Here is a 13,041-nt window from a genome sequence, read left to right as displayed (position 1 = left end):
ATGAAATGATATGGCTTCGTACAGCAGATCGCCAACAAACAAGTCACATGACAGCCAGCTTCCGGATAGAGGCGGGGACGATGCGTCATCGCAATGCCACTGGCCAATCAGCGCTTGAGAACTCTCCTGTTTTTCCATATGTACGCGGTGATTGGTTAGAATTAGACCACCCACATCGAGCACGTGACAAAGCACAACATCACCGGAGTTACACTGCAGAAATTAATGTTTTACATATTAAATTATGACGGAGACATGAAATAAATAAAACATGGAAATAAAAAGCTCATAATTATATATAAACAATGGAAAGTTTAAAGGGATAGATCCCCCAAAAATGAAAATTTTGTCATTACTTACTCACCCTCAAGTGGTTCCAAATCTGTATGAGTTTCTTTGTTCTGTTGAAAACAAAAGAAGATATTTTAAAGAATGTGGGTAGCCGGACAGTTGATGGACCCCATTGACTTCCATAGTAGGAAAAAAATACAATGGAAGTCAATGGGGTCCATCAACTGCCTGGTTACCAACATTCTTTATAATATCTTCTTTTGTGTTCAACAGAAGAAAGAAACTCATACAGGTTTGGAACAACATGAGAGTGACTACATGATGACAAAATTTTCATTTTTGGGGGAACTATCCCTTTAAGCTCGCTCTTATATTGCTAGCGAATAGGCTATCTGAATGTGCTGTATATAAATTCCTGGAAAACTTACATAAAAGCTTATTTTAGAGCAGAGGCTGTTTTAAAAAGTCTTTAAGATTTATAGCCTATAGTAATTGTAAACATACTCACTCATGCCAAACCCATACTATTAATATTTTTAATATTTTTTTTATTGAGCGCGGTAGAATAGCCTAATCTGAACACAGAGAGGCTGCGCTCTTATAATGGAAGTGGATGGAGACTACTGTTAAATAATCTATTTTTTTTATGGTAGTCCGTCCTTTCGGCTAAATAATTTTGTTTCATGAAAGAAAATGTTACAGAGGATTTAAATGTGGGTGAGTAGATGACGAAATTTTAATTTTTGGGGTGTACTGTTCCTTTAAAAACTGTCTTCTGTTCCACTAATGAAATCTGTAAATCAGTAAAGTGAATTATCACGTACATGTACAACTTTCTGAGGCAGTCATCTGCTCTCTTTGGGGAAGTGTCTGCTGTGTTCCTGTGCTGGAGGATGATTACTGCGATGACAGAGCAGCGACGCGACGCGCACCGCGGATCATATGAGCTTGTTGTAGCAACACGAGTTTCCACGGGGAGGAGAGGCGAGACCCCCTCGGTGGAGACATGATGAGCCGTTCACTTCATGGTGCATAGTTGACATTAGAGTCTTGCAGTAGAGTCTGTCGGTTAGTTTGCAGCGCTGCTGATCACATCAATGGCTGGTGACTCGGTGGAGGCAGTTTGGGATCCGACAGCAGAAGACTCTTCCCCGGTCAGCGAGCTCTCCTTCAGCCTGCAGAACCTCCAGTGTCAGGATGGGTGAGAGAACTTCGACCTCTCTTCTTTAAAAGTGATTCAAAAAGTGCACTCGTTCTTAATTGAGGGTGTTTGGCAATAATAGGAATAATTTATTAATTTATTCAACAGTATGCATTTGTTTTACATACATATATATATATATATATATATATATATATATCATATTGTTTATATTAATTATTGCCCAATAATGACAATTAATATAATATTATTAATATAAAATACATTTTTATTAATATAATTAATGAGTATATCAATATAATAATAATAATAATAATAATAATATGCACCTGCCGTATTTAGTACATTTAATGTTTATTTAAATAATATTTAAAGTAATTAATCATTACTAAGATTGCATTGTCTCATAATAGTGGTTAAATGTGTCATGACATTTTAAATAAGAAACTGATCGATTCATGTAAAATGATAAATTTCAAAGTATTGTAACATGTTAAATGAAACAAAAAACAAAAAAAGAAAATAAGCTTTTTTTTCCTCATAATTCCCCTTTCCACCACAATGAAGTGATAAATGTGTTACTTTATTGTAATTTTTGAGTAATTTTGACTATTATTTTGACTATTATTTATTTATTATAATATTTATTTTCTATATTTATATTATGACTATATTTTCCACCGGTTGCAACTGTGACCAGCAATAAAATACTATGTGCTTCCATTAACTTTGTTTTTTAAAAAAGATTGCAATTTGTTTTATATTCAGACTCAAGAGTCAAATTCATCTGCTTACTTATATATATTTTTTGGGGCGGATTAAAACTGTTAGTTGTATGTTATAACTTATATTTGCATCCCATTTGAGTCCAAAGATCTCGCCCCCCTGGAGAAAGCTTGTTTTGACGCCTGAATGCATCAGTCCGCCGCTCAACACTCTCTCCAGGGACAGAGAGACGCCGACAGGTCTGGACAAGAGCTTCTTACACACACACACACACACACACACACACACACACACACACACACACACACACATGCTGCTTAATTAACTCTCCTCTGAGGACACTTTTAATTCATGCTGTTCCAGCTCCTGTTTGCACAACTGACAGACCTAATAGTTTTATCTTAACTTATATTTGATCAATAGTATTTCCTTGTACAACATAGTCACTTCTCTTCAAATGTGTCTGCTTAAGATCCAGGGTTGAAAGTGTTGAAAATACAGTGAAGCTATAAGGGAATTTAATAGTTTTAATGGAAAAGTCATTAAAACACACATTTACATATTTGCATGCATATATTGTTTATTTATATATTAATTCCAAGAATGACTAGATTCAAGTGTTCATTAACTGTTAAACTGTTCATCCTCAATTATGAATTTCAGTTTAATTTACTGTGAATTTTTCTCTGCAGTGAGGAGAAGACGAGCGAGGTAAAATAAACATGACCTCATATTAATAATGCAGTTAATGAATAATCTGTGATAATCAGAGTAAACAGTTGTGTGTTTGTTTTGGCAGAAGCCTGTCACCTGACTCCTCTTCAAACACAGTAGGACAGTAATCAAATACAATAAATGAAAAGGAAATGAAAATTATTTTGACATTATTTTCGTGACACTTTTCCACTTCTCCTGATTCAGCCCAGGTGTCTGTGGAGGGACCGTCACGATTCTCCAGCCAATAAAGAGACTGAGCGAGCCTTTGTAAGTAACGCTTATTTACCCTCTCATTCACGTTAGCCCACATATTATTTATGCAACCAAAATGTCATTTGAATTATTCACATAAATGTAATATGCACCTAATTATCCACCCTAATTGTAACTTAAATGTGTGAGACTACCGGTGTCATCCGCTTCCAGTTATTTCAACTGAACAGAAACATTTTGCAAACTGTTATTTGTCATATTATTATTTTAATTTATTATCGTAATCATAAACATACAGAAGCCCATTTCCGCCACATAAGAAAAAAATCATAATTGGTAATGTATTTATGACATATTAAGTCGAAATTATGATATTCAAAGTCATAATTATTGCATACTAAGTCAAAATGATGAAATTCTAAATCAAAATTGACATACTGTCGAAATTATGACAAAAAAGTCAAAATTATGACATACTGTCATAATAATGACATAAATCGAAATTATGACATTCAAAGCCATATTTATGACATACTAAGTCATAATTATTACAAAAAGTCGAAACTGCTAAATTCTAAATCAAAATTATGACAAAAAAGTCGAAATTATTAAATTCTAAATCAAAATTATGACAAAAAAGTCAAAATTATGAAATTCTAAATCAAAATGATGACATAAAAAGTCAAAATTATAACATTCAAAGTCATAATTAATACATACCAAATTATAATTGACATACTAGGTCATAATTACATAAAAAGTAGAAATTATGACAAAAACTCATAATTATTAGTATGTCAAAATTATGGTTGAATATATCAAGATTTCGACATTATGATAATTTTGACTTTAATGTCATAATTATGACATTAAAAGTAAAAAATTATGACTTAGTAGGCTATGCCATAATTTGGACTTTTGTCATAATATCAACTTAGTATGTTATAATAATTGTTTTGAAATTATGAAATTGGCTTCCCTACACATTGTTTTGTAGCGCAAATAGTTTGATACTGCACTTTGTTATTCTTATAGTTATTTACCTGTAGCGGCAAATGAATCAGAAGTGTCGCACCTTTACAGAAAACTTACTTCCGCGTTGCAAAATAAGGTTGACTTTTGTAGTGTGTATATGTATATAGTGTGTACTTTGCACTGTATTGTTGTGCTAAACTGGGTCATACTCATAAAGGGCGTGTTTTATCGCAATCGCAGCTGCATTCAAAGTGACGGTCTGAACATTTGTCCAGCAGAAGCGGCTGCGCGTGCGTCTGTCGAGCAGATTCTGCATTGATGAGGCAGAAGCAGCGGGCAGAAGCTGGAGACAGTACCGCAGTGACCCAGAAGAGGACGCCAGTCACCCGCGAGAGATGGATGCGCTCGACCCAACGGTGAGGAGAAAATGCACAAGCAAAGAGTGTCTGATGTGAAAGCCAGGTACTTTTAGTGTTATTGTTTTTTCAGAAACACTCTGTGCCTGTCAATCATTTTAGCTGGAATGCTATATGATATCATAGTCTGCTATATATTATCATTCTAGCAGACAAACAGTTCATACTCTTTCCCTGTTCGTCTGCAGGCCGTTGCGAGGTTCAGTCAGCTGAGGTCACGGCCGGAAGCCCCGCCCACACACGTCACTCAAGATGCCGTCGCTGACCTCTCACTCATAGGGGATTTTAGTAAGGTTGGTTCTGCAAAATCAAAAATGAAACAAAGTGATGAGTGGGGTCAGTAAGATTGTTTTTTTTTTTTTTACATTTTCAAATAAATGCTGAATATAAAGGTATCACAGTTTCCACAAAAATATTAAACAGCACAACATTGATAATAATGAAAAATGTTTCTTGAGCGTCAAATCATCATATCAGAATGATTTCTGAAGGATCATGTGACACTGAAGACTGGAGTAATGATGCTGAAAATTCAGCTTTGATCACAGGAATAAATTACATTTTAACATATATTCACATAGAAAACAGTTGCAATATTTCACAATATTATTGTTTTTACTGTATTTTTGATCAAATAAATGAAGCCTTGGTGAACAGAAGAGACTCTTTCAAAAACATTACAAATCTTAGAGACCTCAAACGTTTAAAGGTGTGGTGATTATGATTTCACTTTTTTAACTTTAGTTAGTGTGTAATGTTGCTATTAAGCATAAATAATGTCTGAAAAGGTACGACGCTCAAAGTTCAATGCAAAAAGGAGATATTTTCTTTTAAAGAATTCACTGTTTAAGAACTACAACAAACAGCTGGTAGGAACTACAACAAGCTTCTTCCTGGGTTAGTGACATCGCAAACCCCAAAATGTACATAAACCCCACCCCCGAGAACACACAACAAAGGGGTCGAGGCCATGTTGGGCTGCTTTAGAGAAGAGGAAGAGTTGTTGTAGTAGAGTGTTGTTGTCATGCCGTCATTTTACGCCGGACTGCTTCACAAAAGAGAGTCAATTCAACGCTGGATTTGCACAAAAGATTAACATGACGGCACATGCTAGTCGATGAGTTGAATCAAATCCACATCAACTACATAAATTTATCCACTACACGTTCAGAAACGTCCAGATTCATTCTAAAAGTTGTAACGTCTTCCTGAGTCTCTCCATCAGTGTCCGACTCCGGTTTGAACAATGTAAGGCTGAACACCGTTACTGACAATCCTCATTTTGGCTGCGTGAGATTCTCCTGCTTTGTTGTTGTTGAGCAACTGAAGCGTGAGCTGTTAAAGCTCCGCCCTCTTCTGGAGCAGCAGCTCATTTGCATTTAAAGGGACACACACAAAAACGGCGTGTTTTTGCTCACATCCGAATAGGGGCAAATTTGACAAGCTATAATAAATGATCTGTGGGGTATTTTGAGCTGAAACTTCACAGACACATTCTGGGGACACCAGAGACTTATATTACATCTTGTGAAAGGGGCATTATAGATCCATTTTAAAACAGTGTAAATTATTGATTACTAACTTTCATGTCTTCAGAGAGTGAATTTGTAGAAAGAAGAATGCTGAGTTCATTCCGAGTTAGGTGTGTCTTGTGTCTTGATACAATTATTTCCATAGCAACACCTGCTTCCTGTGGAGGGAGCCGGCCATCCGGAGCTTCACTGTGTCAGCGCAGAAACCGTAAGAAATCATTACTGTTTTCTAAGCTAGGGTGGATAAAAAGCTCTGATAGTAAAGTGAATTTCTTTGCAGCATAGAATGATAAAATATTCCCATTTTAATGCAGTTTCACATTAAATGTTTTTTTAATCACAAGTATCTTTCAGAGACTGAAGCATAAGTTCCTTACACAATTATTTTATGGATTTATTTTACATTTTCGAGATGTTGAGGTAAAAGTATCATCTGCTCCTGACCTGAAGGTGGCGTCTCTGATCAGAGGTCAGTTTGGCCCTGCAGTGGAGGACTTCCTCATCGTCGACTGTCGTTACCCGTACGAGTACCAAGGAGGACACATTAAGGTGCCTTAAAATATTAAGTGTTTTATCAAACCAGTGTTTTGTGCCGGCAGATCCACCTGTCGTGACCTTCAGAATGTATTGCACTCATACAGGGCGCAGTGAACCTGTACACCGAGTCTCAGATCCAGCAGGCGGTTCATCAGGCCTCAGCCGGAGCTCTTTCCCCCTGCGCCGCAGGAAACGACTGGTGGGCGGCTCGTCCGTCTGACTCACTCCCAGATGAGGAGGGGTCATCGCCACGGAAACTGATAGTGTTCCACTGCGAGTTCTCATCAGAACGAGGACCACATCTGTGAGAAACACACTCTACACACACACACTCACTCACTTAGTATGTTTATGATTACTCAAGCTTCTTACCCGTTCAACAGGTGTCGGTATCTGAGGAGGCTGGACAGATGTGTCAATGCTCAGGTGTATCCAAACCTGCACTATCCTGAGCTCTACCTGCTGCTGGGGGGTTACAAACACTTCCATGCCTCTTATCCGGTACAGTACAACACAATGTCTCGCTGTCTTAAAGGATTAGTTTACTCACCCCCATGTCATCCAAGATGTTCATGTCTTTCTTTCTTCAGTCGAAAAGAAATTAAGGTTTTTGTGGAAAACATTCCAGGATTTTCTGTATATAGTTGACTTCAACAGTCTTATCCAGCGGAACGATCTGTCGTTTTCTAAAAAAGATAAAAATGTATATACTTTTTAACCACAAATTCTCATCTTGCACTAGCTCTGCGATGCGCGTCGCATTACATAATCACGTTGAAAAGGTCACGCGTGACGTAGGCGGAAGTATAATGCGTCGCGCATTGCAAAGCAGTGCAAGACGAGCATTTGTGGTTAAAAAGTATATACATTTTAAATTGTTTTTAGAAAATTACTAATCATTTCGATAGATAAGACCCTTATTCCTCGTCTGGGATCGTGTAGAGCCCTTTGAAGCTGCACTGAAACTGACATTTGGACCTTCAACCCGTTGGTAACTGTTGAAGTCCACTATATGGAGAAAAATCCAGGAATGTTTTCCTCAAAAACCTTAATTTCTTTTACGACTGAACAAAGAAAGGAATAAGCATCTTGGATGACATGGGGGTGAGTAAATTATCAGGAAGTTTTAATTCTGAAGTGAACTAATCCTTTAACCACAGTATGTGCAGCATCACAGTCATGTTGTCTCTCTGTCTCAGGATCTGTGTGATCCCTGCGGATACGTGCCCATGCGCCAGCGGGAGTACCGGGAGCAGCTCCATGGGTTCCGCAGGAAAAGAACCACACGGCAGAGAAGACGACGGCCAATTAGAATACATCAAAGAACAACACGTTAAATTTTATATACCGGTATATATTTATTTGTATGATCTTTCATGTACATCTGTCAAGTCAACTAAACTGTAGGACACTGAATAAAGTATTTCAAACACTGACTGCGATTTACTGATGTTTTTTTAATGATGAAACAAAAAAGGGTGAAAAAGGGTCACTTATCACTTATCTTTCAGGATCATATTTAATAATATGACAAATAATATACAATAAATACAATAATACTAATTCAAGGGGGCCTGCAAGGAAGTGCTAGAAAAATTAGAGAAAGAGTAAAAATAAATAATAATAATATGATTAAACTAAAATGATAAATGAATTAAAGAATAAATAATTAAATAATTTATAATTGATTTAAATAAAAATAAAAAATACATATGTATTGTAGTTAGTAGAAAATGTAATAGTTTAACATAAATGATTTTATATTTTACACATAATGTTAATTTTCGTTAATCTCGTTTAATTTTATGGAACTTCCACAATCATAATATATTAAATGTGTCCCGTTGAAATATTAAATTATTCACTTCCACCCAGTTGTAAAACTATATTTCTCCTTAATTTTTTTAAAAACTATTTGTCAGTAGCACAAAGATGTTTATATCCAACGTAGATTTATGATAACAAACAGACATTCAAGGTCGCATAGTGACGTGCGTGGACGCGCCTAATAGGTCGCGCGCAGCAGGAAGTGTTCTCTCTTCACTTTCACAAGCGACGACCTCCAAAAGAACCGCTGCGATATTACCGCTCATCGTGTCAGCATCCCTCATCCGTCTTACGGGACCGTGTCTCCGGTATTTGCGAACATTTCCGCTGCATTTGAGAGCGTTTGCGTGCAGACCGCGCGATATGGCCGCGTATAAGCTGGTGCTGATCCGCCACGGCGAGAGCTGCTGGAACCAGGAGAACCGATTCTGCGGCTGGTTCGACGCCGATCTGAGCGAAACCGGAGAGGAGGAGGCCAGGAGGGGCGGACAGGCCCTGAAAGGTGATCTGGTGTCCGGTTATTAAACTGATCTTCTTATGGCCCTGCAGAGATCACAGGCCCGCAGAGATGTTATTACTGTCAATTCATGATTAGTCAAGCTTCCTCATTTCTTCTCTGTAGTGTATTTGTAGAAAGAATCATTTTGTTGTCAAAGCGTTGCTTGGTGGTTGCGAGGATGTTGTAAGTGCTTGCTTATTGTCAAAAGATTTCACCCACAAGTCGTTATGATTAAAGATCTGACAATATGATATTGGTTATTTTTGTTTAAGAGTTCAGAGTTTCAAATATTAACTAAATTATCAATATGGAGATTTATTTTCAAAATAATTTTTTCCCCTTCATCTCATTAAAAAAATCCATTGTTTCCTCATCTGAATCTGTTGCATAACCTGAATAATATAACTCATCTTGCAGATGCGGGTTATGAGTTTGACATCTGCTACACGTCGGTGCTGAAGCGAGCGATCCGGACACTGTGGCTGGTGCTGGACGGCATCGATCAGATGTGGCTGCCCGTGCACCGCACCTGGCGTCTGAACGAGCGCCACTACGGCGGACTCACGGGGCTCAACAAGGCCGAGACGGCGGCCAAACACGGCGAGGCGCAGGTGAAGATCTGGAGGCGCTCCTACGACATCCCACCCCCACCCATGGACCCCGACCACGACTTCTACACTTCCATCAGCAAGGTGAGAAACAGGGATTATGAGTTGCACATTGCATATACAGTACTGTCACTCCCAAACTTTTGAACACTAGTAGTGTCGAGTTGCCTAGTCTCTTCTCTCATATTGAGCCTGTATAACAGCTCTGAATGTCATGTCGCTGCAGGACCGTCGTTACGGCGACCTGACGGAGGACCAGCTGCCCTCGTGTGAGAGCCTGAAGGACACTATCGCTCGAGCTCTGCCCTTCTGGAACGAGGAAATCGTTCCTCAAATCAAGGAGGGCAAGAGGGTTCTCATCGCTGCCCACGGCAACAGCCTGCGAGGAATCGTCAAACACCTGGAAGGTGAGAGACCGTCTCAGACACCCTGATATTTCACCATACAGTATATACACCCTAAAAACACCCTGAATGAGCCCAAGAGGAGTCTGATGGAGGTTCATGCATGGCGCTCTTTGAAATCTTTTTAGTTCTTTCCAAAATTTTGTTTTATTTTTTCCCCAATTTCCGTTTTAATCTTTCTGGATTCCATTTTTTTTTCAGTTTAAATTGTTATATTAAATTTCAGTAATCAAAATCATGCATATTTGACCCTTCGCCGGGAGTTTGATGGACAGGCGATCTAACCAATCATAACGCTGAATCCACTGTTATGTCTGACAAAGCAGTCAGGAGTTAGTAGATGGACTTGAACTTGAAACCTGATGTGTACTGACGTCTTTCCGTGGTTGAAACAACATTCCTTCTGATGTTAATTCATGTTTATTTGATGCTATAAATGAACTAGTGGGAAGAGATGATCGATTCATCAGTCGCTTGAACTGGTGCTACAGCGATCTGTCACGACTTTGTTTCATATCAAAAGTACCCTGCTGTATTTTTCACTGCGTGAGAACATGATGTGTGTCATGAGAGCGGCATGGCTTGTCGGACTTAGCAACAGTAACTAAAGGACGGTCAAATAATAATGAAAATTCACATATTCACAAACACGTGTTGTTCACAAACAATTGATTTAAAATTTAACGAAGAGTGCATTTTTAGGGCCCTGTGAAATCAATTTATTTTTTCCTAAATTCCGATTTATTTATCTCAAATTCTGTTTTTTTTTTTTTTTCTTTTTTTTTTTTCATTTTAATTTTTCAGAACTGTTTTAATGATTTAATTAAATTTTAATAATAAAAAAACATGTCTAATCAATTTAATTTATAAAACTTAAACAATTATGAATTATTAAAAACTTAATTTATTTAAAACATTTAAAAAATAATTATTATTTTAATTTTTTTTTTACATTTTTGACAGTTATTGGGCCTTTTTCAGAAGTTCTTTGTTTTTAATTTTTCTCAATTTATTATTTAATACAAATTTATCATCAAACTGGTAATGAAGGCATAAAACATTAACAATTTAATTAATCTTTTAAAATGTAATCAAATTAAATGTAACAATTCCTTTTTTTTGTAAGCAAAAAATGTGTACTGCTGAAATTAAAATGTGGTAAAAAAATTTATTTTGGCAGGTTGCAGTAAAGACATTTAAGTTTGTGTGTATCTGATGATAGTTTCTCTCAAATTAAATGGTGAAATGCTGGTGAAGAATCTCTCAGAGCAGCTCTGGAGATGAAGTTCATGTCCTGCTGATACAGTGAGATGGCAAACACTGAAAACACCATGAACGTCGCCAAACAGACATGCAGAATGAGACTTCAGATTGAAATAATTCTTTTGTGCTTTAATATTCACAGTCACTAGTCCATATCGTCTTTTAATTAAGTGTAATTAAGTGTCTTTTAAAACAGCCCTATTTTTGATTTAATCATCCAAAATTTGTGAAGTTCCGTGAAATTCTGCATTATACTCTAAATTCCATTTTAAAGAGTGCATTCCGCAATTCTGTCTGCATCACGGAAATCATGATGCGTCATTCGCACTGGGTCTTAATAATATCCAGCTGAGTGTCCACCAGCGCCATTTTAGCTAGCTGAAACACCAGCACTCTTCTGAAAACGCCTAGCTGTTGGCGCTTGAGAGCACTTCGGTGGTGCAGCGGTTTTTCCAGTTGAGATGCTATATGTGCTAATACGAAATATCTGCGGAACTGTCGCTAGTATTTGATTTCGCTAATAATTTGTTTGTTAATATAAAAATGTTGACACAATGTAATGTCCTTGCTTTGGCACTAGTTTTGGATGAAGAGATGTGCTTCTTGTTATTTGTTATCGTTGTCCAAGCAGAATGTGGCGGTTGGTTGGTGTTGTATTTGTCCCGTCCCTCCTCCACTGTGAATATGCTAGCCTCTGGAAAAAACAAACGGGTAGCAGTTTTTTTAAACACCTTAGCAACTGCATGGCAAGACCCTGGCAAGCACCAGCGTTTTATATATGCCTGCATTTGATTGGATGGTTCTGATGTGTCTCTTCCAGGTATGTCAGAGGAGGCGATTATGGAGCTGAACCTTCCCACAGGAATTCCCATCCTTTATGAGCTGGACAAGAACCTGAAGCCCGTGAAGCCCATGCAGTTCCTGGGAGATGAAGAGACTGTCCGCAAAGCCATGGAGGCCGTCGCTGCTCAGGGCAAAGCCAAGAAGTAGGCCAAGACGTCCTGCATTCGGTCTCTTATTTTCCACAATCCTCCTCAAAAATGCGATCAGTGTTTTACCGTGAGCCTAGAACCAAACCAGTGACCAATCATTTCTTTCCTAAAGCTCTGAATCGGGACCATGCTAATAAAACTCAAATGTTACTGCTTGAATATGTGTGTATATGCAGTCACACTGAGCCACAGTTTGTTTAGGAGGGATTTTAGCTTTATATAGTCTCGGCACTGAAAATCCACGACTGCACATTTCAAAAGATGGCACATATGTTTGTCTGTGATGGCATCGCTTTGACAGCTGTTGCCTGGCAACAGCATATATTAATAATGATCGGGTGGGCTGCAGAAGTGGTGCGTTTTCCCATCTTCCTGTGATTCATGCATTGTACCGCTGCTCTATATCTCTGCTCACCCACACAGACATGCTCCTGAAATATCCCACACGAGAAGATCTCTGTAACGTGGCTTGTTTTTAGGATTCTCCTACATCAAGAGTAAATAAGTTTGGTTGGTGATTTAAAAGCAGATTATATTCCTGTGGGCATTTTTGGAGATGTTTATGTTCATATTTTGTCACTTTTTTTGTGGTAAATGTCACTGTATGTTAAAATCCTGCTGTTGTCCATGTCAAGTATAATGCATTTTGACCCTGCAAACATTCACCATGACGGAAATATTGAACGTTGTGCCCCTAGAAAATAAATGCTCATTGTCTGTTCCTTTACATTTCGCTTGTACAGCAGATGTTGAAATTATTTTGCTCGACTGAATGACAGTCTATGTACACTTATGTGAGTTAATGTGCAACCCCTAATAAATGTTCGCTTACTGAGCAGAAAGTGCTGTGATCATTTTTTCCCTAATTTGATTCCTTAA

General features: G+C 37.8%; 2 protein-coding genes across 3 annotated transcripts; both read left to right on the top strand.

Moving 5' to 3' along the window:
- The first annotated feature begins 5 nt into the window (after positions 1-5).
- On the top strand, positions 6-8,005 carry cdc25d (cell division cycle 25 homolog d). 2 transcript variants are annotated; one of them, XM_051907342.1, is made up of 13 exons: positions 6-140; positions 1,159-1,492; positions 2,321-2,418; positions 2,872-2,890; positions 2,979-3,009; positions 3,101-3,163; positions 4,360-4,500; positions 4,689-4,793; positions 6,178-6,240; positions 6,483-6,581; positions 6,674-6,873; positions 6,953-7,070; positions 7,769-8,005. In XM_051907342.1, exons 2-13 carry the CDS (start codon positions 1,389-1,391, stop codon positions 7,904-7,906), a joined length of 1,179 nt encoding a protein of 392 aa, XP_051763302.1. In that variant the 5' UTR covers positions 6-140; positions 1,159-1,388; the 3' UTR covers positions 7,907-8,005. The 2 variants fall into 2 exon arrangements, with proteins under 2 accessions (XP_051763302.1, XP_051763311.1); XM_051907351.1 differs by lacking the exon at positions 6-140 and having other exon boundaries at positions 944-1,492; positions 4,363-4,500.
- Positions 8,006-8,561: 556 nt separating this feature from the next.
- On the top strand, positions 8,562-13,004 carry pgam1b (phosphoglycerate mutase 1b). The gene is made up of 4 exons (XM_051907364.1): positions 8,562-8,898; positions 9,313-9,587; positions 9,730-9,910; positions 11,991-13,004. Exons 1-4 carry the CDS (start codon positions 8,760-8,762, stop codon positions 12,158-12,160), a joined length of 765 nt encoding a protein of 254 aa, XP_051763324.1. The 5' UTR covers positions 8,562-8,759; the 3' UTR covers positions 12,161-13,004.
- Positions 13,005-13,041: the final 37 nt, after the last annotated feature.

This window comes from Ctenopharyngodon idella, chromosome 1 (genome assembly GCF_019924925.1).
Source record: "Ctenopharyngodon idella isolate HZGC_01 chromosome 1, HZGC01, whole genome shotgun sequence".
Taxonomy (NCBI): Eukaryota; Metazoa; Chordata; class Actinopteri; order Cypriniformes; family Xenocyprididae; genus Ctenopharyngodon; species Ctenopharyngodon idella.
The sequence above is the reverse complement of the archived record's forward strand: the minus strand, read 5'-3'. Positions and strand labels throughout refer to the sequence as shown.